This window comes from Micromys minutus (genome assembly GCF_963924665.1).
Source record: "Micromys minutus genome assembly, chromosome: 1".
Lineage (NCBI taxonomy): Eukaryota > Metazoa > Chordata > Mammalia > Rodentia > Muridae > Micromys > Micromys minutus.
In genome coordinates this window covers 128,637,175-128,659,423 of record NC_137969.1, presented here as the reverse complement: position 1 = coordinate 128,659,423, position 22,249 = coordinate 128,637,175, and the positions used below count along the sequence as shown (strand labels likewise).

The 22,249-nt window shown below is 42.4% G+C and overlaps 1 protein-coding gene across 1 annotated transcript; it reads right to left on the bottom strand.

Annotated features, from left to right (window-relative positions):
• Positions 1-3,714: 3,714 nt before the first annotated feature.
• Positions 3,715-22,165, bottom strand: NIPAL1 (NIPA like domain containing 1; the record flags this gene model as incomplete). The annotated part of the gene is made up of 6 exons (XM_080928884.1): positions 22,106-22,165; positions 12,348-12,614; positions 10,605-10,661; positions 7,942-8,032; positions 4,906-5,066; positions 3,715-4,343 (listed from the first exon to the last, which is right to left on the bottom strand). The coding sequence occupies exons 1-6, from the start codon at positions 22,149-22,151 to the stop codon at positions 3,715-3,717; spliced, it is 1,251 nt and encodes a 416-aa protein (XP_080785010.1). The 5' UTR covers positions 22,152-22,165.
• Between the last annotated feature and the right edge of the window lie 84 nt (positions 22,166-22,249).

Here is a 22,249-nt window from a genome sequence, read left to right as displayed (position 1 = left end):
TCAGTGTGTGTGGTTTGTGTGTATGTGGTTATGTATGTGTGTGTGGTTTATATATATATTGATGTCTGATTTCTTCCTCTTTCACACTCCACCTTATTTTTGAGACAGGAACTCTCACTGAACCTGGGACTTGCTTTAGCTAGACTGGCTAGCTAGCAATACACAGGATTCCTGTCTCTGATACCTCAGTGCTGGGATTGCAGGGGTGCCACTGGGTTGGAGATTCAAACAGGTTCTTGTGATCATACGGTCCACACTTTACCAACAAAGCTGTTCCTCAACCTTGTGGTCTGCCTTTGAATGACTTTCTTCAAGCTTTGGACTAGATGTTTCTGTTTTGCATACATACACACACACACACACACACACACACACACCCTGCTCTCACATACCTACCTTCCATGGACCGAGGATTTCCTGTGTTGGGAAGCTTGCATGCTGGGAGCCTCCTTCTAGCCCTGGATTTATGAGTTTAAGGCACGGGATCCTATACTCTTTTATTTATAAAACAGAAGAAAGTGTATAAGAAGCAGGTAAGAGGGAGGAGGTTCTGTACCTTAGACAATTCCTTTATTGGAATTAGAAACAATGAGTGGGGTTTGAGTCTGTGACAGTTCCATTGTGGTGTGTGACAGCTGTCTGGACACTGGAGATGCAAAGGTATCCAGATAGAGTATGTAGGTAAATTCTGTGCCATTTAGTATGAGGGACCTGAGCTGTCACAGGAGCACCCGGAGCTCTCATAGATATTGACAGATAGCTGTCCCTCTTTTCTTTTAAGCTATTGATTGGGCAGAAGGAGATTTCATTATATGAGCTGCTTTGAACTTTCCGTTCTGTTTAATCAAATTCCTGAAGGATAAGACACTTTCTTTGGTTCAGGTGCCAAGTCTGCACCACAGCAGATGGTTTAGTGGAGAACCTTCCCAAACTGGATTCCACTGTTAAAGAAAAGGCATCGTGACCTATGCAGTGTTGCCCCCTAAATCTTAGAACAAAACAGAAACAATTCTTAATGCCAATAAACCAAAAGCCACAATAAGACAATATTATTTTATTGGGAACATACTGAAACATTACAAATGTATAAACTACCTAAAGTGAATAGTATTTATAAACATTTGAAAAATATAACTCTTGTGAACAGTTTATCAAAAATATTTGAGAACATTCAACGTATTCATATGATACTCCTCCCACCACCCCCGCCACCTTCAAAGATTTCGAAGGTGAAGGTGACATTTAGTTCGGTCCCATTGGCTTTATTAGTCGCCCCCTCATGTTGAAGACCAAACCTAGTTCCCGTGTGCATGCTGATGGAGCACTGAGCTACATTCCCCATCTCTAGGGAAAATGTTTTTGTTGGAATAGTTATGTATTGTGACAGAGAGTAGACAATGATAAATTCGCCTTCACTTGGATTATCTAAAATAAATGATGTGACTGAAACTGAGGAATGAATGATGAAGAATTAATTCACACAAACTTGTGCTCAGTGGTTCTCTTCTTTCTAGTAAGAACAAAGATGAGAACTCCAGTTCAATGAGAACCAACTTTAGTGATGTGCCTGGTACTTACGGAGCATGATACAAAAAGCTTTCCATGTATGTGAATTAATAGTTTCTTCACTTTTTTAGAAGAAATAAGTGTTAATTCAGTGTTTCAATTTGATGAATATCTTTTACTCTGGATGAAAAAATAGAATCATTAACCACTGACCTAATAGTGAAGTTACAATTCAAAAGGCAAGACCATTTTCTTTACATATATGTTGATTTACTCTTCCTTCAGTGGTATCTTTCTATTTTACAAAGAGTCACTTGTAGTATTAGATTTATAGTAACATTTTAATTTTTTAGATGTATATGCTCACTGGCAATCTTTCCAGAGATATGAAAATATTTGTCAATTTTTTATTGTTTCTCCATATATAACAACTGATAAAATATCTCAGTCTTCTTCCTGGGTGTATGTGTCAACACCAGCTCATTTTCCAAACCAGGACACATTGATTGGTTTGTTCCAGGAATATTTGACCTGTGCACAGTGTAGCAGGGGCAAAACTTGACAGCTAAGGTGTCAAGTAGCAAGTGACATTTAATAAATGTCTGAAAGATAAGATCACTGGAACGGAGAACAGCCTTAACCTGAGGAAAGATGTCAAGAGAGATGACTGATGTCCTCACCAAGAAGATACCTGGAGGGAACCCAGTGGGGTTATCAAAGCAAAAAGGGGAAACCTGCAAAAGAATTTGTATGGGTCTCAAACATAACACCCTTTCAGAAGATAATTTTCTACAAACGTGTGTTCATAGCATCTATATCTGCTACCCAAAGTGAGTCAGTGACAGAAAGTAAACATGTATTTGCCTTGAGGTATCAATTCATGGATGCCCATGGATTATCAGCTTTTCCAAACACACAATACGGTTGCACTCAACAGTTTCTCTTGCTGAAGAGTGCAAGAGCAGGAGTCTAGAATGAATCAGAGAAATCAGATGCAAAATTTTAATGAGCAAAAGATACTTCCTGTAGCATGTCTTCAGACTTTTTTTTTAAAGAAATTTATTTCTACAAATACACTTCCCAATGATCTGAATAGGAAAATGTGGTCATGAGGAATAGAAAATAAAGCATCTGTCAGTAAAAAGAACAGTGGGCTATGCCCATTCTGAAAAGTTAAAAACAGTTTATAATTTCCTTATTAAGGAAAGTCTTAAAAGAACATTAAGATCTAACAAGGAATCTGTTGGTTGTTCTCAGTTTTGGATGACCCACATTTTAGAGGTAAGACCTCTGAGTAAAATGGAAGCAAGGTATGAACTTCACATTATGCAGTGATTGCTTTTACAAAACCTCTATCTCAACAGGAAGAAATCTATGGAACAGTTTTTCAAGAGGAAGCTGGCACGGTAGTACACACCTTTAACCCAGGCACTCAGGAGATAGAAGCAAAGGAGTGCTAAATTTTAGGCCAGCCTGGGTCACATAGCAAGAACATGTCTGAAAAATAAACAAGAAGCTGATAGAAAAACATCCTATCTCTAAAACACCAAACAAACCAACAAAAAACCCAATGACTGTTGTAAGTCATTGCAAAGCTAAATTCACTTGGGGTTTACAGAACATGTCTTGCTTACCTTGTCCAGGTCCATGTTAATAGAGTCTCTGACATAATCATGTGTGTGTGTAAAAGAAAAAATACATGCCATAAACATTTTAGTCCAGTATGTTGCTTCACATTTTGCCTGTCTGCTGTGTAGGCTAGAGGTCAATACGCAGTGTTCCCATTTTTTTAGTTTTAATAGCTTGAGATTATGACTCATCAGACAATGATGTCCAAGACTCTGCTCAGTCAACACAGTTAACAGTTCTGTGAGTCACCCTGAGTCCAAGACCAAGCAGGGAAGAAGAGATGAAGTGTCATCCAGCAGTGCCAAATATATTGACCAGAAGCATTATTCTAAAACAAATACATGTCTCTGACTTCTGTTGAGCTCGGGGACTGTTTCGGTGGTTTTTGAAAACATAAAAGAAAGACATGAATCTTCTAGAAGAAGATTACACTTGATTTTCCAATTTGGAGGCTCTGCAGGGCAAAGGCTCTTTGCTTGGCCTCCCATCTGGAGGACTTGTACAGTGTTATACATGCTAACATACAAATAGACCTTCCAAGAATAAGTATTGTTTCTCTTTGGGTGTCTTGGTTGAAGTTCAAAGTTTATGGATACTTTGGTCATCCGTCCTGCTAAACAGGGTGATGTCATCATCATACCCAGAGGCAGAGCAGTCTGCATTCTGTAGTAAAATATAACTGTTCTGGTTGCCATTTGGGGAAAGGACATCTTTCTTAGCAGTAGACGTGAGTTCACTCCAGGTGATGTTGGTGTTTTTAAAAGCGTGTAGGAGGAAGATGCCATTGATGATGGTGAAGAAGCCACTCAAGGTACCAATGATATCTCCAGCTTTCATGCCATACCACTCCTGGAACAAGATGGCGGAACATGTCACCACCATAGATGTGAAGAATACATAATAAATGGGAGTCACCAGAGAGGTGTTGAAAGTGTCCAAAGCCTTGTTGAGATAGTTAATCTGGGTCGTTACTGAAAGCACAAGCACAGCCAATAGGATGAAGACTAGGGGATCCTTGTAAACAGGTTTCCATGCCAACATTTCCTTAATGGCAATTCCCAGACCTTTGACAGAAGAAACGGAAAACGCTCCAATCAAAGAACAGATTGCGATGTAGACCAATATATTTGTCTGTCCTTTCCTCGGGGCCACAATCAAAATCAGCACCAGTGAGATCACAGAGACGATCACAGCAAAGGAAAGGAACCCTGTTGGGTTAGGAGGAAAGAGAAATGTGAATAAGCATCATGCTGCCTCTGAGTCATTTCACAGAGCACTTCATAAGCTTCCTATTTGAATCCAGACAATATCCCTACTGGACCCGGCAGCGTCTTATGTGTTTTCTTAAAGGAGAAGGGCAAGGGATTATAAACTATAAATCTTCGGTCTCCACTTGCCTCATCTCTTCTTGTTACTGTGTAGCCAGGACACACAAACACAAAGCCTGGTCGTTACTTCTTAGCAGGAACAAATCCCATTGCCCAACCCACAGCAGGCTTGTAGGACACCTTCAGTGTCACCATAGATTTACTCTGATGACCCCCATGCTGGAGCGTGCTGGAAATGTCAGCACTGGGAAGACTGGTCATGAGTACTGTAAGCTCAGGGCCATCCCAGGCTATGTATATATTGAGGTCTTATTTCAATAAGCCAAACCTAACCAAACCAATCCAAACCAAAATCAAGTATACATACATCAGGACTATAGTGTTTTTCTTTCTTTTGTTTGCTTTTTTTCTTCTTTTTTTTTTTTAAGGCTGGATCACTGACCTGGATCTCTCAATTTCATTTCCATTTCATGCAAGGATGTGACCTCTCCCTCTTGTGGGGCATGGATAACCATCACAGTTGACCCCAATATGCTTAAGATGCAGCCTATTTTCCCATGAATGTTCAAGTGCTCATTTAAAAAATAGGAAGATAGTATTGCACTGTTGGGAGAGAAAGAAACAGAATCACTGGCTGTTCAATTACCTGATGGTTCAATGACCTTTTGACACCTTTTGATTCCACAGCAGCCTAGAGGTCACACTGCAGCATGTGTTGCTCTGTACCCCACTGAGCTGACTAGAATATGCCATGTGAAACTGACACGCCCTATTTACTCAGAGATGACAGTTATGTGTTTCTGTTTTACCAGTCTTATGCCTCAGGAGGAAATATTACAGACATGCTATGCTACAGACACCCCACTACCTCTTAGAGCTTATCTAACTTTCAGTCACCTTGTCTCCTGTACAGTAAGTGGAGTTAGAGATATTTTATAACTCATTGGCAGAACTGAGCCTTCCCTCTCTGAAATGCTTGGCTCCAGAAATGCTTTGATCAAAGGTGTTTTGGGGTGTGGCTTATTTGCACATATGGGATATTTTAAGATATTCAACCTGAGCTTAAATAGGAGATTTATTTATGCTTCAAGTAAACTCGACAAACTTACCCAAGGACAATCTTACACAATATGTTTAATGGGCTCAGGTTTTGGTAGAAGTGTGTCACATGAGGTGAGGTCATGGTAAGGAATCTTTCACTGATAGGAGCCTATGCAGGCTCGAATTTGGGAACACTTTGGCTTTGTGAGTTTTGAATTAGGGATGTTTAATCTGTCCATTTAGAATGCAGCTGACCACGAATGTTTCAAAGATACACATCCTAGGCCAGGGAGATGGGCCATTCAGTGACTTTTGCAAAAGGATCAAAAGCTGAGTCTCATGACTAGAACCCTTGTTAAAAAAAAAAAAAAAAGCCAGTGTGATTGTGCATAGTTTTAAAACCACAGTGCTGGGGAGGTCAAGATAAGAGAGTCCCAGAGGCTCACTGTCCAGCTAACCTAGTTTATTGTCAAGCTCCAGGTCAGTGAGAGCTCCTGTATCAACATAAAAAGGTGTCCAGTGTCTGGGGAATCACACCTGAGGCTGTTCTTTAGCTTTCATTACACACACACTCACACATACACATGCACATATACACTCACATACATACACACACATATATACATACATACATACACACACAAACACACACACACACACACACACACACACACACACACACACACACACTATGCTCGATAGCAAAGATATATACTTAGATATCAGAGTTGATACCTGACTAGCACAGACCTGTTCAACCATGCAGATAGATTATCAAATGGTAAACCCCACCTGGATATTTCTGCCTATCTGAAGCTCCCAAAACTTTGTGCTTCATGACTTGCTTTCAAAACACTCAAAGTTGGCCCCTCTGTGGATACCAGAGTATGACATTCTGCTGTTACTACATCAAGAGGCTGGCTGTGGTTCCTGCCTGCCAGTCTCAGTTTAGGGTGCTGTTGGGCTTCAAGACTTTTATTAGGTGCTTTTTCAGAGTTGTCCTCTAGTGGTCACTTGTGGGACTGCAGCCCCAGTGAAAACTCAAGGCAGGTTCTTTTGAGTACCTTATACATATGAACTCATTTGGTTCTCTCTCTGTTCTATAATGACAGAAAGGAGAAGTAGGGAGGCCTAGTCAGAAGCTTTCTACTAGGTATATATACTTTATAGACTCTAAAAAGACAAAAACACAAAAAACGGTAGCTAGGTCACACAAAGAGTTCATAGCTCATCAAACACAATCACTGGAATCACAATACCAACCAGCACAAAAAAGCCAGACTTATTGTGGTGGTTGGTTTTTTGTTAACTTGACAGGAACTAGAGTCACCTGGGGAGGAAGACCCTTAATTGAGGAGTTGCCTTCCTCAGACTAACCTGTGGGCATTTTCTTGGTTAATGATTGATGTGGGAGGGATTAGTTCACTAAGAGTGTTGCAACCCAGGACAGGGAGGTGTCCTAGGTCGTATAAGAAAACAAGCTGAGCAAGTTGCTGCTAGCAAGACAGTAAGCAGTGTCTCTCCATGTTTTCTGCTTCAGTTCCTGCCTTGAGCTTCTGCCCTGGCCTCCCTCAATGATGTGTGTGTGTGTGTGTGTGTGTGTGTGTGTGTGTACCCTTTCAATCCCTAGGTTGATCTTGGTAATGGTGTTTATTACAGTAACAAAATTCAAAGTAGGACATCCACATATTATAAAACAGAATTCTACTACAGGGTATCCAACAGAGGTATCTAGCAGGCAATGGTGGAATTTAACAAGAGTTGAAATGTAGTTTAAACAAACTATGCCTTTGAAAGTCTTCTGATAACTGTTATCATTAAACACTATGGCAACAAGATTCAGAGAAGTTTCACAATTTACTCAGCTGAGAGGTTTAAACACCACACACACACACACACACACACACACACACACACACACACACACACTGGCTGGGTTTCACTGAATTGTCACAAACATAAATCGAGATTCCCTTGTATTTGTGAGCCAAGTGCTCTTGTCAGGTTGGGCTTGCTTGTTCGTTTATTTTTGTTTATTTTTTTTCTTTTTTCATTTTTGGTTTTCGTTTTAACAACATGGCAATGTAGTTTCTATTTCTATTGCTAATTTTTGTAGCTTTCTTAAGTTTTTTTTGGTAATTTTTTAGAAGCAAGATTAGATTTTATCTTTGTTGGGGGTCAAACTCAAGGCCTTCTGCATATAAGCGATTCTCTAGCTCAAAACAAACAAACAAACAAAATCCTAACCTTTTATGTCTATGTTATAAATGGCTTGCATCTAAGATTTCAGGAGTCCCAGATATTACTTGGGGCTGTCTGGGCTTTGAGCATTGTTGTACTTTGTGCTTTGATTTCTTAACAGAATGCACTCCATGGATTAAGGCTACTAGAGATAGTGAACTAGCCTGAGAAGCCAGTCACCCTGTTGTTCTCTTACCTTATGAGAACGCTCAGAGCCCCCAGAGGGGTGACCAAAGTGGCAGGTGCAAAGGCGTAAGCAGCGAAGTTCGCAGCCTCCCCAGCCCCCACTGGAAAGCAAGCAGAAATATAAGCACATGGCATGGTAGCTTCATCAGGATAAATAAGAAAATAGCTCTTGCTATCAGCAGATGTCTATCTCAAAGTCCCTAAGACCTACCCAAAAGCAATGACGTAACTCCTTACAGCCCACGAGAAAGGATCGCTATCAGGGGATGTTGATCTACTGTGAGTGCCTGGTGGTATCGATGTAACAATGCTTATGGACACATGCATGCTTTCCACCAGTTTCAACTGAGACTTGAACAACTTGATGTCAAAAAACGTATTTGGTCAGTTGAATGGAATCTAGTGGAGGCAGCTTTGGAATAGGTTGGAAATGACCCCGCTTTCAATCTAACCATAACAACAACATGAGCAGCTTACAAAATGAGAGGGTTGGTAAGGATCTGATGTCTGGGTGGCAGATAGCCAGGAATCCTCAGCACAGCCCCATGGTTGGAGTCTCTGAATTAGGGATAACCTACAAACAAGTGATGGTGTCTTACATGTACTGTCTGCTCATTGTAAAAAAAAAAAAAAAAATCTTTACACACCAAGAAAACTTTGACTATTTCCAGGTTGCATCTTGTTTTACATTTACTTTATGCTCATTGTTACTGGTGGGATCTTTATCACACTATCAAACCTTTAAAAAAAAAGTACTGACAAAAATGTATTGTATAATGTTATGCAAAAATGCTTAAAATCTGTACATTTATCTTTGTTTTGTAAAATAAAGTTGCTAAAAAAATAGAATTTAATGGCATTTCTAACAGAAAATAAAAAAAAATTGATATTCAGTTATTCATTTAGTAAACATAAGTATGGTGCCTGGTGTGGAAAAGGCCTTCTGTCTGTTTTTCTCTCAAAACCTTCAAAGAATAGTGGATTTAAATAAATAAATAAATAAGTAAAAAAAATAAAAATAAAAAAAGAACTCCAGATCAGTCAGTGAACCATTTGGAAGTCATAAGGATGGGTGTCTAAATGTAATCTTATCTGAGAAACTTGAGATCCACACCAAGTACTGTATTGCAAATAATTCTCAGAGTGAAGGAAACTCCCTCAAGAACTAGCTTCTGTGTGTAAGCCAGCTTCTTCTCAGAGACTGTAGTGGGATACTTCTCCAGAGATTGTAGTACTCCACACTGTCCTATTGTAACAAGAAAACATGCAATGGAGAGAAAAAAGAAAAGAAAATGAAGAGTATATTTCTTTTCTTCTTCTTTGAATACCCAGCATTAGGATACCATAAAGACGGATCTAAATATACAGAGAAATTAGGAGACTGCTCTTATAAAATAGCTGTGGTAGCCTTTCCAGATTTTTCAGTTTCCTTTGGTGCCTTTATATTGAAATATTATATTATTAAATTATTATATTGATAGTTTCTATTATTATAGATGTTGTTCTATGCAAATCTTAACTTCACATGCCAATAGACTGACAGCACCCCAATGTATGTTCTTATCTGTACTGTCACAACCTCCCCAGGGTGGTCCAGCCAACTTTCAATCAGCAGACGGATATGAAAACATCTTAAAAATAGAAAGGGCTCTACAAATTTAGATATCAACCTTTTTAGCTTCTAACATTTATTAAAGGTACTCGAGCTCTTTCTTTGTAAAAATGAAAAAAACCAAATCCTTTATGGATGGTTTTGAGCTGTCATGTGCTGGGACCCAAACAGTCTGCAAGAGCAGCAAGTGATCTTAACTGTCTGAGCCATCTCTCTATCTCTCTAGCCCCCGGGATTTCTCCAATATTGAAATCAGTTACTTGGTTTTGGAAAACAAGGAGGCTTTAGGGTTCTTGGCTCAGAGGGAACTGTGATCTATGTGAAGATACTTTTTGATGTCCTGCCTTTGGAAGGCATCATGTTAGTGTTTGGGAAGTGCTTCAAGCCCACAAGGTCTGCTTCTGTCCTTAAACCTAGTGTGAGTTCACTTCTCCCCCACTTTACTCCAGTATCAATATTCAAAGAACAGTTTTTTTTATTCATCTACACTTGGTCCTGATAAGGACGACACACCTATTTCCAAGAGAATGTGCAGTCAGGATAGCCAAAAAAGTCAAATACTCAGACGAGGAGCTGGAGAGACGGCTCAGCGGGTTAGAGCATTGGCTGCTCTTTTAGAGGACCCGGGTTCGATTCCAGCACCCACAGCATGGCTCATACACTCTGTAACTCCAGTTTCCCATAGGATGTCCTCTCCTGGCTTCCTATGCACTACATGTACAGAGTACACAGATAGCCACGCAGGCAAAACACCCATACAACATGAAACATAAATCAATAAATGAGGAAAAAAAGAACTCAGAAGATCAAGGAGGGATGTTTCTCAAATTTCCTGGGGAAACAGGCGAGGTTTGTGATATAAAATATAATATTTGAAACACTAACTTCTTCATTTGCATTGTGTAAAAGCACAGAGCAGGCTCTGTCAAAAGAGTGAAGTAACCTCTGTGTAGATAAATAGATACAATATGCTAAGTCACCACAATCCTTTTCCAATACAGGTCCATCCTCCAAGGAGGGAAGAGTGACTGAGAGGAAAAACTCACGAGTTTCATACTTACTCAATAGCAGTCCTGCCCACCACAGCCATTCCTTGAGGTAAGAATGCCCACCTTGCCCTGGGAAATACCGAAAAAACAAGAATCATGTTTTCACCTCAGGAGATGAGATGCCCTGACTCCCAGGAAAGGTGTTGAGCGTGTGGGAAAAGTCAAGGTTTCTGGTCATCTAACTCAGCAAGTGTATTCTCTGAGTGAGAATACTCTCTTTCCTTTCCAAGGTCTTTTCAAGCTTTTCTACCTTTGACCTCAACGATGTCTATAGCAAGTTCCTTTGACTTGTATAAAATTTTACTTAATTATCAGGTTCTCTGAGGATATCAGTTAGCAGATCAGTCACAGGGCATTATAAACTCTGAATGCCTCATTTCAGCTATAGTTAAAAAAAATAAAATTAAGACCTAAGCCATAGCTTGCAGGTGATGCTTCCTAGAGGGAAGGAGAGACTTTGAAAGAAAGAACAGCAAGCATCAGGCAGGTGGACTCTGCTTACCCTTCATCTCAACATACTGGAAAGGACAACACGCTTTTCCTGAAGCTGCCTGGAGTCATCTCACTGTGAGCGACCTCTGACCTGAATCGCTGCTAACATGTTGGCTATAGATAATGGAATTTTCTCAGTTCTAACAGAGCCTGACTCTGACCTAGATGGTTTTGTTATAACTAAACTAAGCAAGACACAAGAGCAACAAAGATGATCTCGCAAAGTGGTTCATTTCCCTTCCTTAGTATCTTCTCCTTATAGAATTTACAAGCGACTAAGCGGCAGTCGTCACACTGGATGGCTGTACCTCTCTCTTGCGCGCTTTGCCATTTTTTCTTCTTGCCTACAATTGTTCTTTATATATTAGGAGTTCTACAGCACTGTGTCCTATATTTTCATAGGACAATACCAAGATCATCTAATTATTCAGTTTCAAGTAAGTTTATTCCAAAGAGGATCTCTGTGTGTGACCTGTTTTATTCACCCGCTCACACAATCTCTTAAGTTACATAGAATTCCTTCCTTCTTCACACAGAACAAATCTGTGCTTAAGAAGACTTCAAGGAATTTGGTATGTGTTTTACAGAATGGTAAAAGGTGAAAAGTTTTCTACATCTTCCCAATTGTCTCAATACTTTTAATAATTCATTTTTCTTCACTGGTCTGAAATACTTCTTCTAAAAATTATATTATTAGCTGCTATGTGTAGTCTCTGTCACTTGTGTATCTCCAACAATCTCTTATTATTTAAATTCCAGCATCAAATTGTTAAGACCACAATATAGTATATTTTCTGATGAAGCAAATCTCCCCTCCCACACTGTAGCCATTTATTTTCCCACATCGACCTAGGAAAATGTTTAAGTTTCTCATGCTATGATACTTTATGAAAATGAGCAGCCAGACAGGCTACTCAGCATCTAAATCTATAAAGAGCAGAGATCTGCTGACTCAGCAAATATCTAGTGGGAGCCCAACACTGTGGGCGCGTGGCTATGAGTGTACTATCGATAAGCAAGTAAATGCGCTGACTAAGCAATCCATGCAGTGTCTTAGAGGCAGTGAAGGAAACTAGTTCAAGGTTAGTCTCTGAAGAGCTGTGGTAAAGGACTATGGCAGGATTCAGAGGGATGAGTCACCTGGACGAAGGGCAGAGGGAAGAGAGTTCCTTGTCAAGAGAAAAACTCTTAAGGTAGAAGGGAGCGTGTTCTACTTCAAGAGCAGCAGTGAAGACTGAGGACGTTGGTGGATGTGTTCCTTACCTGCTCTGGTAATGCCCTTGTTGGCCAGTTGCATGAGACCCTTCTTTTTGAGTATGAAACTGGAGCCAATAAAAATGCTGGAGCTTATGGCCAGTATCAAGCCCACATACAGACTGTATTCATTTTCTACACTTGCTGAAACGCTGAAGTTCGTTACCGAGGAATTCAGGTTCGTGGAGATGACAGGATAAGTTGACGTCTGCGACACGTTTGTGATCTCACAGGAAGCCCGGGAAGAGCTCGAGCAGACCAAAGACAGCACATACCCTGGCCAAAAGAAAGGAGGCGAGAATGGTTAAGACTGCAAAGAAACTGTGCAAACGCTTCCTCCTTCCCACCAAGAGAGACTGGAGTGGATGGAAACCCAGTTCTATTGTAAACAGGAAACTCCCGCCTGAGAGATGGTCCACAGGCCGACAGACACTTCCAATACACCTTCCCCACATTCTAAATGGACTTAAAGATTGTTTAGTTGTCATTGTTCAAAGAGGGGAGGTTTCACACGAATGTCCCAGGTCTTCTGATAAATCCGGTGATCTGGCAGCACATGGGTTTTGGTTTCATTAGGGAAACACCTGTTGGAAATGTTAGGTCTGGCTTCTGAACCACACCCACAGCACCCCCACCTCCACACACCTCATGATCAATCTGTCCCTCAGAAAGCAGGGCTTGTGACAGGCGGGTAGAGAAGGCCACGGCCATGCCATCAGCCTATCAAGTACCCTATTATAGGAAACTTAGCTGACCCATTCAGAGTATGAACTGCTCATTCCAGAATATTCATTAAACTTTAATTTTGCATACCGCTTAGCCCAAAGAAAATTGTTTCTCAGTTTAACTAATTGACTTGCTCCCAAATAAGCAGAATTTTGTAGAAAAAAAATGAATTAAACATCAGTAGGCTCTATAAAGAATAAGTAAGAATGCAAAACCACCAGAATAGGCCTATTCTCTGCATTGGAATTTTTAGGCAAAACTGTAAAACATGGAAGAGAAACATGAAAAAAAAAAAAAAAAAAGAAAGCAGAAAAATAAAAAGAGAGAAAGAGAAACATGTTATACGCCACGAGAAACTTCTGATAGTCTGACACTTGAGCAGTTAACAAGCTGACACTGTGTCTAAACCTTGTACTTTCTCATTTTTTTTTCTGTTTTAAAAGGCAAAGTGTCACAGCATTACTTATCATAAACCAAAATCGGACAAAGGTAAATCATGGAATTCAATGAAAACTCAAAGTTCATGGTGAAGAGCTCTTGGAAGGAGAGCCAGTCCCAAGGGACCAGCCAGGACACATATCCGTATGAGCAACGCTAAGGGACCCCAGCAGGCTGCAGTTACATGTATAATAGTTAAAAATAACATTTGAGAAAGAACAGGCCTCGGTGTTAAGCAGGAGCCGGGTGGGGCTGAGGGGAAGTTGGAGGAAGGAGGGGGTGTGGCCAATATAGTCCCCACATAGGAAACTGTCAAAACTGAAAAGCAAAAAAGCTCATGAAAACAAAACTAAAGCAAACAGCAGCATCTGACTTAACACTCCCCCCCCAACCCCCCTAACCCTGTCTCATACACAAACACATGACTGACAGCTTCTGAACCACTGAGCATGGACGACTTCCCCTAAGGGGAATCTTCACATCATCCAAAAACATCCTGGAGCTGTAATAACTTTTATAACAGGCAGTCAAGAATCCACCTTTAAGTGCTGGTCTTGAAATGGCTGAGACACTGATCTCAGACATTTCTTATTTCATTTATCTGTGTGACTTGGACATAAATCGGCTTCACTTGAGAGATTTAGAACCAACTCTGAGTCAAAACTTTTAAATATGCCAAGGGAATTACATCACTTAAGGGGTTTCCAATAATAATAATAATAATAAAATAAAATAAAATTGAGAAATGTTCTACAGTATTGTCTTAAAAGAACAACCATGAACCATGAATGTCCATAGTAGCTACAGTAATTCCCCAGTGGGCATCTCATCTAAACCCAAGAAATGAGCCGGGCATGTAATCCAGGCACTTGGAGTTAAGCTCACAATTTTGAGGTCAGACCGAATTGCAGGAAACAAAACAGCCAACCAAAGAAACAATAGACATATGGAAGGTGAGCCTAGGCCTTTTTGCTAGTTACAATTATAATTACATTAGTTCCTGAGAGAACGCTGAACTGAACTTCCCGATGAATGCTTGTCCTTCACTATGAGGTTAACATAACCATTCCAGAATTTCATCTCTGAAATCGGGGTGGGCGGACCTCATTCCAGAAAAACAATATGCCTTCTAAGCAGCTGATGCAGCAAAAGACATTCCCTACACTTTAGGGGCGTGGGGACAGCGGTGCCAAGGGAACACAAATAATCTTGTTTGCATTTTCCAAGGTCTTTCATGTCCAACATGAAGGCTGGGAGTTTTATGGCAGGAGAAATGATAAAAACTTTGCTTGGTTACTGACCTTAGAACCTAAATCATTTTATGCCTCGGGAGTATATCGGGGAGGAAAACCCATAGAGGCTGTGACCGAAGGAGGATGATGGTTTAGAGGGGTTCAGGGCACAGGGAAGAGAAGGGCAGGGCAGACTGTGTGGGTTGAGACCCTGGCAGGTTCTAGAGGATGCAAAGCTATCTCTAATCAGAGTGTCTCCTGATCCCAAAAGGCAAAGTATTAAAGGGCTTGAAGGTAGACTTTACTCCATATTGTAAGTCTGTAATAGCCATTTGAAAGTTGTACTAGACAGTGACTTTGAAAGTGAGCACAAGGGCGTGTTTCCAGCAGAGAGCCTGCTTAACTTCTGTGATGTTACTGTTCTTTAAACACCAAGTACAAAATAGCACACATGTGTCACTTGCTAAAAATAAATAGATAAATAGATTTAAGAAATAAGATATTACCCCTTACAAGTGATGCCGACCCTGGATTCTAGTTAATACCTCTCTCCTTAGAAAAGTGATCTTGTTGTCGGGCCAAAGTTGGGTAGCCGGAAATGACGTAGCTAAGCAACCCAAGCCAGTCTTTTCATCCCAGAAAATTATAAATGAAACACAAATAAAGCCAATAAAGTCTTAATGCTCACAGAAAGGTGAGCTTCAGACTAGAGGATCGCAGCAGTGCACTTCCAGGTTGAAGACTGCGTGCGTAGTCTTCAGTGGCCGACACATGGTTCTTCCCCTGGTGTAGTCTGGATGCTAAAATTTTCAGGAAAGTCCTCATCTCCATGATGGTGCTGCCAGGAGATAGCAGCAACGTCAAGAGGTGGAGCCTAATCAGGGTGGGAGGGTCTTTAGTCAATAGGGGTGTGCCTGGGGGTGGAGATTATACAACTCTTTCATTTCCCTCTGTCTCCTATGAGCTAGGCAGCTGTATGCTCCTACTAAGATGCGCTGCCTCACTGCAGCCCCAAAGTAATAGGGAAGCAGGTCCTGCACTGGAACCTCCAAAATTATGGGTCACAATGTATCATTTCTCTTTATAAACCAATTCTCTTCCTGCATTAGCTGTGCCACAGGTATTGAGAGGTCTGACAAGGCGATCTGAATTCAAACTTCAACGTGGTTGGCTGTTCTTCCTCTTCTTCCCCCTGAGGTGTCGCACGTTCCAGTTGGCTTAAACTCGCCCTGTGATCGAGTGTGACGTCAAACTTCTGACTCTCCACCACCCACCTTCCAAATGCAGGGCATGCGGGCGTGCTTCGTGATCCCTTGCTTCTGCAGAACTCGGGACCAGCCCAGGGCTGCGTGTGTATTTGGTAAGTGCTCTGCTAGGAGAGTAACACCCCCTAGCCTTACTCTGTTCTCTCATACGTCTGTAATTCTCAAGCTGCTCTTCAACTCGAGGCCCCCTTATGGTGAAAGCACAGAGAAGACCTAACTATACAGGAAGGAACAAGTCTTAGGCTGTCTTAGTCAGGGTTCCCATTGCTGTGAACAGACACCATGACCAAGGCAACTCTTATAAAGGACAACATTTAATTGGGGCTGGCTTACAGGTCTAGAGGTTCCCTGACAGTGTGCAGGCAGACGTGGTGGTGGAGAAGGAACTGGTAAGTTTGACATCTTGTTACAAAGGCAAACAGGAAAATAGTCTGGCTGTCATGTGGTTAAGGAGGAGGGTCTGAAAGTTCATTCCCACCCACAGTGACACATTTCCTCCAAGTCCACACCTCCTTTAGTGCCACTCCCTGAGTCAAACATATGTAAACCACAACATAGGCATGTGTACAGCCTCAATCAGAAACCTAGTCCAGCCCACCGTCAGCAGACACAAAGACATATAGACTGGAATGAGAGTACAGCAACCTATCCCATCAACACAGGGATGTTTCTGTCCACAATTTCTGTCCTCCAGCTCTGAGGCGCTGTCAATCAAGTTACACTTTCCCTGGTTGGTCTCACTGACTCTATTGTAGTTTTCCATGCCAATGAAAATAAAACCCCAATTCCTACCAAACCTAAACCTTAAAAGTTAACGTGCTCTGAAACTCGCTCACCTTTGACCTTCCCTTGTCTCACTCACCCCTCAAACAGCACAAAGTTCACGTTCATTCATTCATCCACATATTTATTGTCTTTTAGCTGCCATGAATGTTTTAGACGCCAAGGGCACCGTGGTGAACATAAATAACACTCTTGGATTCTACCGGGGGAAGGACCAGAGAAATGAACCATGGAATACGTTTAAATGCCAAGTCCTGAGTAGGTCCCGCTGCTTTCCGTAGTTGTAGTTCCCCCTCACCTTCCAGCGTTTATAGCGGCGATTATCCGGCCTGTTACAGTGTTGGCACACACATTGAGCGGGTGCTCGGCACGGCGAGCGCACAGTACACGCCTGCCCACCACACTTCCCTACCCTACACAGCTGTTCTCTGCCGTCCCAATCAAAAGCAACTTCCAATGCCCTCGAACTCCTCACAGCTTGTGTCTTTATAGTTATGCATAGCCATACGGTTATGGATTTGCTCAACAGAGCAGCTGTTGCGCCTACACTCCTTCCCTTCCCCCCAAGGTGCTAGCGAGCTGTTTGTCTGCTCACAGGTAAGGTGAGGTCAACGGACAGGCAAATGGGGCAGATGGTTTTGGCTCAGAGGCGCTGGTATGGGGAGGCCCTAGGTTTGATTCCCTGCACTTCTCAACCAAATGAACTCCCATGGAAACCGCTCACCGCAGCCCAAGCAGCAACAACAAAATGCTTCAAAATGGAGGTGAGAAGGTGCTGCTGGTTTAAACCCCTCTGTTACCTTTTATTGTTGTTGGTTTTGTCTGGTTACAGGGTTTCTCTGCTTAGCCGAGGCTGTCTTGGAACTCATTCCGTAGACCAGGCTAGCCTTAAACTCAGAGATCTGCCTGCCTCTGACTCCCACGTGCTGGGATTAAAATAACCTCTGCGGCCTTGAGGTGTATCTTTGAGGTCTTTCTTCAAAGGGCCCAGAGGAGCCGGGAGGAGCAAGGAGGAGCCAGGAGGAGCAGGGAGGAGCCAGAAGGAGCCCAGAGGAGCCCCGAGGGACTAGGAGGAGCTGGGAGTGGCAGGGAGTATTAAAGATGGCTGACCTTGGTTTTTAACTAAGGCTGTTTCCACACTTCACCATCTGTAAGAAAGGTTATTCGATCTTTCCTGTAGAGGAGAAAGTAACAAGAAAGCCAGCTAAGGTGGCCTTCGCTTTGAATTCTGTCTGAGGGCAGAGGCTGGAGCATCTCTTTAAGTTCAAGGTTAGCCACAGTGAATTCCAAGCCGGCTCAAACTATGTAGTGAGACCCTGTCTCAAAACCAAAACAAAGCAAAACGCCCTAAGACGAATAAATAAACAATTTCAAATGAAAATGCAAGAAAGGAACTTAAACATTCCAGTAACCTTGCATGCATTTTAAATTTTAAAAAATGTATATTCTCAGTACTAGGTTCAACAAGGCACACCACAATGTTTCCTGGACAACTTTTAGTAGAGTTTTCTTTTTCTTTCTTTCTTTCTTTCTTTCTTTCTTTCTTTCTTTCTTTCTTTCTTTCTTTCTTTCTCTTCCTTCCTTCCTTTCTTCCTTTCTTAATGCAAGAAATCTTTTGAGACTTAGAAACAAACACCTTGTGTTTTAGTTTTAAGGAAATCTCTTTCAGAGAACTTGATAAAGTTATATTTTACACCAAATCAAAGTGTCTTAGTAGTAAAAACTATCATCGTTTCACAGATTTTGAGAAATGACAGTCACATGTGTTTTATGAAAGAGTGATGTGTCAAATTCTAAATAATGCGTCATGTGTCAGAGGCCATAGGGTGGATAGAGCATTGTGTTAATCTCATGTCTTTCTCAGAGGCTGTGTGTGGGGTGGATGTGGTGGACGGGGCATTGTATTTGTCCCAAGTCTTTGATGATGTCTAAGCAACAGTCGGTTCCGACAGACAGCGCTGAAGACTGAAATCAACATGGCCTCAGGGCTGGGCTCCTGGGGACAGCCTCCCCTCCCTTGTGTTTTCCTGGGGTGAGCTTTCAGGCCTCATACAGAGCCACTTCAGGTTGGACATCCATCACCCAAAAGTCCCAAATGCTACAATGCAGAAGCTTTGGTTCGCTGACCTGTCATTATTGAGCAGTTCCACGTTAGGAAATTCAGTTTTAGTTACAAATACTTCTCATCCCAAGCATTTTGCATGAAGGATGCTCAGGATGTAGTTTCTTCCTGATGCCTTCTGCTCTTATGATCAGTTATCTCTCAGAGGCCCCATTCCTCATTCCTGCCAGTCCAGAGTAAGGGCTGCAATGTGAGTTCAGGAAGAATGCACCATCCAAAGTACAGTGTACACCTACAGGTGAAATGCAGGCCCAAAGAATGCCATGTTTAACTGAACACTAACTAGGAAGCCATATTAAATTCTCTGCTTCTATATCTGTAAATATGGAAACCACAACCACAAAATTTAGTTATGCAGGAGTGCTTAATGGATATGTTTTATATGAACGTTTTGCATTTTCAAGATTATACAATATATATCAGCAGAGAGAGAAGCAGAAGAGAAGGATACAGCCAATTCTCTAAGTCACAATTCCTCAGTTGCCTCATCTTAAACTTTTCTAAAGTAGTTTTTTGTCTCATGTGTATGGGTGTTTTTGCTTGCATGCACATGTATGCCTGGTGCCCTCAGAGTTTGGAAAAGGGTGTGGACTATCCTGGAACTGGAGTAATGGATGAGTGTGAACTGTCTTGTAGACACTGTGACCAAGTGTCCTCTGAAAGAGCAGTCAGTGCACTTGGCCCCTGAGCCATCTCTCTAGCTCCTGATTCCTTTTCTTAAAACCAAAGACATTCAGGCTAAGAAGATAGGAAAGGACAACTTTAAATACCACAGGCGTTTTCCTCTATATATTTCTAGCTATAGTCTGGAAAAGTCGCTCACTCCACAAAGAAAACTTTGAAAACCCCTGATTCTTCTCTGCCTGAGACTTGCTTTTTGAACCCCAAGTCAGCCAAGAGCTCCTCAGGCACAAGACTTTATGAATCTTCTTTTGGCAGCATCATAACATCATCTCCACAGTCTTGGGCACAAAAGTTGTGCAGTCAGAATGCGCCAGGTGATAGCGTTCCACTTTCCCAGGGCCATATTTCTGCTGCTAATAAAGCTGTTTTGGCTGTTGAACTTTATTTGAGTTCTGTTAGAGCACTTGCAGATAGTACTGAAACCAAGATTTTAAAAAGGCCCTTTATATGTATTTAAGTTTCTCTTTTTATTTTGAGATAATTTGGGGTTATAAGGTCAAAGTACTACTGTAACCTTTCCTTCTGGGCATCTTATGGAGGTAGTTAATTCTCAGACCACCCACACCTTCAGTGCATTAACTGTTAGACTTTGCCACGCCTTTAAGTACACTGTCAGGTCATTTGCTTCTTGGGAACTTCCTGTCATCAGGGTAGTAAACAGACTGGGAGTTCTAGCATTGAAGGCCAGAGTGATGACAGTCCTTTCCTAGGTCCTAGGCCAGTGCTTGGTTCACAGGATTCTTGTTCATCACCTCAAATAAATCAATGAAAAGCAGATGCCATTTAAGCCCCACCAGGGGGTCTGTCCTGTGGATTTCCTGAGGTATCTCAGTACCATAGACTCTGTCAACAAGATTTCTTCCCACTTTACAGAGGAAGAAAGAAAGCCAAGAGGACCCTGTGGGGCTAAAACCTAGTCTCTTACTACTGAAATTACAGAGTAGCCTCTCCCATCCTTCCCAGTACCTTCCTGCACAATTAATCATTGGGTGACACCGAGATCCAATATTTCTTGTCGTTACTAAACGCACGAGCAAAGCAGGAAAAATATCCAGAGGTCAAATGAGTAGGTGCAATCTGCTTACAGATCCCCGAGCAAACAAGGGCAGGGCGCATTAGTACCCATCTGACTTTGTGGCTCCAGAATTATTTAGAAATGGGACCAACTGCATTAAATACGTGACTGTCTAGGAAATAACCCTAGATGCAGCTGCCTTAGGGACCACCAGTCTCAATTTGGAGATAGTCTATGAAGTGTTTCCCATTTTCTTTTGTGTGTCTCTCCCCTTCCTTACTAACTAGGTTTTGATGAGTCCTCTCTCCTCCTCTCTTCTCCCACCCCTTTTGTTTCTGTTCCCCTATTAAGTTATAGGCTGAAAAAGCCAAGGGGAAAGGACATGAAAGATGTCGCCAGGAACTTCTCAAGCAGTGGTTCCCAATCTGTGGCTCTCGATCCCTTTGGGGGTCCAAATGATCCCTTTACAGGGGTCGCATAGCAGATATTAGCATTATGATGCATAGCAGTGGCCAAATTACAGTTATGTTGTAGCAAAAAAAAAAAAAAAAAAAAATCATTTCACTGTTGGGACCTCTGCAACACGGGGAGCTGTGACTACAAGGTCGTAACCTTAGGCTGGGAACCAGACAGCTTCTTTGGGTCCTTAGCAAGTTGGTTGGAAATGACCTTTGCCCAGACACCCGAGAAAAATGCACATTTCTCAAGATTGCCCCCACCTTTACCCTTACTTTCATTCAGTTCCCTCTGACCCGCGTTGAGACTGCAAGAAGCCAATGGACGTAAGGGGTGAACATTTAGCAAAGGTCAAGGGGCGGGGACCAGAGATTTTACAGGGCAAGGTGTAGGCTGTAAATCCCAGCCTGGCTCAGAAGAATTTACAAAAGGGCACTCCCAGTTCCCTGTTGGAGTAGCCGCCCTACTCAAAGGAATGCCCAGCAAGTCATACTCCTAGCTTGGGGTGGGAGATGTTTCTTTCCAGAGGCAGAGCAGCCACGTGGCTGGCAGGCACCCTCCAGGGTTGGCCTCTCAGTCCTGAGCGACCTCAGTGGGTCAGGCACAGTATGCTCAGGGACCAGTGTGAGAAGCCCTCGGAGTCCTCTGCCCGGCAGGTGGCGTGAACCACGTACTCTGGAATTGAGGCTGAGCCAGGAAATGTTCTCCTGGTTCAAACCCTGGAATCTGCTCTCAGCAAGCATCCCAAATTTCCCTGCTACACACTCAGTACGACATAATCAACACTGGGCCGGCCCGGGGACCAAGTGGGCGTCACCTCTGTCCTACTCCCACTTGGGCTTCCTCACAGAGTGTGGAGTGCAGTGGAAACAGCTAAGTATTTACTGTCCCGTTGGCAGGACAGCCAACTGGACGACTGAATGACCAGAAGACCGCGTTAAGAATCCGCACATTTTCCTTGAGTCTAGTTGCATCTGGAGACCACGAACCGGGACTCCGAACTACCCAAGTGACCCAAGTGTCCCGCCACCGGGGCTGACACTCACCTTCGCGGCAGGGCTCTCCGGGTGGCAGTCTCAGCTCTGCCCCCATGGCCTGGGGACCGGGCTTCCTCCGTGCTAGCAACAGTTTCTCACACACCAGTGTCCCGGGACCCGTGTGTGCTCGTTCCGGAGGAGTGGTGGAGTCAG